Source organism: Lupinus angustifolius, chromosome LG09 (genome assembly GCF_001865875.1).
Source record: "Lupinus angustifolius cultivar Tanjil chromosome LG09, LupAngTanjil_v1.0, whole genome shotgun sequence".
Classification (NCBI taxonomy): domain Eukaryota; kingdom Viridiplantae; phylum Streptophyta; class Magnoliopsida; order Fabales; family Fabaceae; genus Lupinus; species Lupinus angustifolius.
Genome location: NC_032017.1, coordinates 17,040,811 through 17,044,297, shown reverse-complemented (window position 1 = coordinate 17,044,297; position 3,487 = coordinate 17,040,811). Strand labels below are relative to the sequence as shown.

Genomic DNA, 3,487 nt, shown 5'->3' with positions numbered 1-3,487 from the left:
GAGAAATCATAGTTGGCACCAGGCAAATGGGGCAAAGACCGGCCCTTTGGGTGTAAGTAGAAGATCATAGTCGGCACCAGGCCAAGGGGACGAAGGCCAGCCCTTTGGGTGTAAGTAGAAGATCATAGTTGGCACCAGGCAAAGGGGGTGAAGGCCGGCCCTTTGGCTGTAAGTAGAAGATCATAGTTGGCACCAGGCAAAGGGGGCGAAGACCGGCCCTTTTGGTGTAAGTAGAAGATCATAGTCGGCACCAGGCAAAGGGGGCGAAGACCGACCCTTTGGGTGTAAGTAGAAATTATATAGATTGTAGGAAATGATTCATCATATAAGTGGAAAAGATTACAAAAGAAAAGCGACCACCCGCGCACGAGGTTGTCATCTAAGCATAAAATCTCCGAAGGTTGGCGGCGTTCCCAGTTTTGGGGATGTCTTTTCCTGCCAAGTCTTGAAGCTTGTAAGCTCCTTTGCCGATCTTGCTAATGACTCGGTAAGGTCCTTCCCAATTGGGTCCCTACTTGCCTTTTGCCCGTCCTATGTTTGCTCTTCTGAGTACCAGGGTTCCTTCGGAAAATTGGCGAGGAACGATTGAAGAGTTGAACTTCGCCGCAGTCTTCTTTTTCACGCTTTCTTCTTTGAGATGGGCTCTTTCCCGGATTTCTTCTACTTCATCGAGGTTGTTTCTGAGGAGGGACTGATTATTACCCTCATTGAACTGAATTGTCCGCCAGGTAGGTTCTCCTATCTTGACCGGGATCATGGCTTCTGCGCCGTATGTTAAATTGAACGGCGACTCGTCGGTCGTCGAGTGTGGAGTGGTTCGGTATGCCCATAGAACGTGATGGAGCTGATCTGGCCAGTTTGCTTTTGACTCGTCTAGCCTCTTCTTCAGCCCTTTCAGGATGACCTTGTTTGCTGCCTCGGCCTGTCCGTTAGTTTGCGGATGCTCCACTGAAGTAAAGTGCTGCTTGATATGGAGGTCTGATAATAGTTCTTGGAATTTTCTGTCTGCAAACTGGGTGCCCTTATCCGTAACTATGGCGGATGGGATGCCGAAGCGAGTGATGCCCACAACTTCCCTCGTGAACTTCTCTAAGGACATAATCCGCATGCTCTGGACCAAGGCATTTGAGTAAGGGGGCGGTGAATCCTCGTCGATATAACGTTCCCCGGAGCAGGGTATACCAAGAGGAACATCTGAGGAACCGTTGTTTTTCTTTCATGTCGGGAGGCACGGCGCCGTGGATGATATATCGGATAAAAGGGGCCATCCAATTGTCTGGGATTTCTACCCGTTCTACTGCCAGGACACTTGGGTGGTAGATTGTTCCTTGGACGACAGACCGATTGTTCCTGAGGCATTTGGTGCTGGCGAGTTTGGACAAAATGTCGGCTCGGGCGTTGCTTTCTCGGGGTACATGTTGAATGGTTGCTTCGTCGAAGTCGGCCATGAGCTCCTTTACTTTGAGCAGATATTTCCCGAGGAGGGCGTCCTTGGTTTGATATGCACCTGAAACTTGAGATACAACTAATTGAGAATCGCTGCAAATTAATACCTTTCGGGCGCCCACTTCCTTTGCCAGTTGTAGCCCGGTAATACATGCCTCATATTCCGCCTGGTTGTTGGATGTTGGAAATGTGAAAGTAAGGAAATGTTCGATGGTTACTCCCTGCCCATTTTCCAACAGAATGTCAGCCCTGCTGCCCTTTGGGTTAGAAGACCCATCGACGAAGATGGTCCATACCTGCTCTGGATCGCCCTCTGGTGCGGCTAGCTCTGCCACGAAGTCAGATAGGACTTGGCTCTTAATGGTTGTGCGGGGTTCGAAACGGATGTCGAATTGGGAAAGTTCTATTGACCATGTGATCATCCGCCCGGCTAACTCTGGCTTATGCAAAATTTGCCTGATTGGCTGATTAGTCCTGACGATCGTTGTATGGGATTGGAAGTACTGGCGCAGTCTTCGTGCGGCGACCAACAACGCATACGCCACTTTTTCTAGCTTTTGGTACCTTAACTCCGGGCCTTGCAGGGCTTTGCTTGTAAAATAGACCGGACTTTGACCTTCCGCTGTTTCTCGTATCAGTACGGCCGCCACCGCCCCATCAGATACGGCCAGATATACATATAGGATTTCTTCTGGTAGTGGCTTGGAGAGAATAGGTGGGGCGGCTAGATATTGCTTGAAAGTGTCGAACGCCGCTTCACAACTTTCAGTCCACTCAAACTTCTTACTCTTCTTCAGCAACTGGAACAAAGGAAGTGAATGTTTCGCAGCGGATGGGAGGAACCTGGACAGCGCGGCTAGCCGCCCGTTTAATTGTTGGACCTTGGAAGGGTTTCTCATGTCAATGATTGTCTGGCACTTGGAAGGGTTTGCTTCGATTCCTCGGCTGGTTAGAAGGAAGCCGAGGAACTTGCCCGCCTCTACTCCGAAAGTGCATTTTTCGGGGTTTAGCCACATGTTGTATTTGCGGAGTTGCTGAAAAATGCTTTCCAAAATGGATACAAGATCTTCGCCGGGGAGGCTTTTGGCGATCATATCGTCCATGTAGACCTCCATGTGTTCTCCGGTCTGGCCGGTGAAAACGTTGCTCAACATTCTTTGATACGTTGCCCCTGCATTTTTCAAACCGAAAGGCATGACAGTGTAGCAGTAGGCGGCTTGATCGGTGATGAATGCATTCTTTTCTTGGTCGGGGGGGTACATCGGGATCTGATTGTAGCCGGAGTATGCATCCATGAAGGACAGGTACTGATATCCTGAAGAATTATCCACCAAATAATCAATGTTTGGGAGAGGATAAGGGTCTTTAGGGCATACCTTATTGAGGTCTGTGTAGTCCACGCACATTCGCCATTTTCCTGAGGGTTTCTTCACCAATACAACATTTGCCAACCATGTGGTGTAGGTGATTTCGCGGATGAACCCCGCCTCCAGCAACTCGGCTACTTTTGAAGCAACTTCTTTGGTCCTGTTCGTCCCCATTTTTCGCCTTCGTTGCGCCACTGGTTTAGCCCCTGGTTTTGTCGTCAGTCGGTGGCAGGCGAAAGAAGGGTCGATGCCTGGTTTGCCTTTAGCGATGTTTCCAGTCGTGACCTTTGATCTGGTGGGAGGGAGCTGCCAAGGTATACCACTTGCCCTGGGGATTGGCCCAGTTGTAGAGTTGTTTTGTCCCCTTCTGGTTGTGGTCGGAAATCCCCTTTCGTCCGCTCGAACGTCCAACTCTACCATCTGCACGCTCCGCGGTTTCTTGGAGGGAGGAACGTGCTGCTTGTTGAAGTGGGGATGAAGGCTCATCTGGTAGCAGCTGCGGGCCGAGTGTTGGTCTCTTTTTACGGTGCAGACTTGGAGATTGATGGAGAGGAACTTCATGCAGAGGTGGGGTGTAGAGACGACGGCTCCAAGCCTGTTCAAAGTTGGGCGGCCAATTATGGCGTTATATGCAGAATCGCAGTGGACGACCAAGAACTTTGTTTGGACGGTCC

At 50.2% G+C, this 3,487-nt stretch overlaps 1 protein-coding gene across 1 annotated transcript; it reads right to left on the bottom strand.

Moving 5' to 3' along the window:
* On the bottom strand, positions 512–3,233 carry LOC109356308. Its single transcript, XM_019599634.1, has 3 exons — positions 2,823–3,233; positions 1,290–2,714; positions 512–1,213 (listed from the first exon to the last, which is right to left on the bottom strand). The coding sequence occupies exons 1-3, from the start codon at positions 3,231–3,233 to the stop codon at positions 512–514; spliced, it is 2,538 nt and encodes an 845-aa protein (XP_019455179.1).

Bases quoted from the DNA above. Each gene is read 5' to 3' on its own strand.
- LOC109356308 (XM_019599634.1), bottom strand. From the start codon at position 3,233: ATGGTAGAGTTGGACGTTCGAGCGGACGAAAGGGGATTTCCGACCACA. The intron at 2,715-2,822 runs GTATGCCCTAAA...GGCTACAATCAG, and splicing joins ACTACACAGACCTCAATAAG to ATCCCGATGTACCCCCCCGA. The intron at 1,214-1,289 runs GTAGAAATCCCA...CCGACATGAAAG, and splicing joins GTGTCCTGGCAGTAGAACGG to AAAAACAACGGTTCCTCAGA.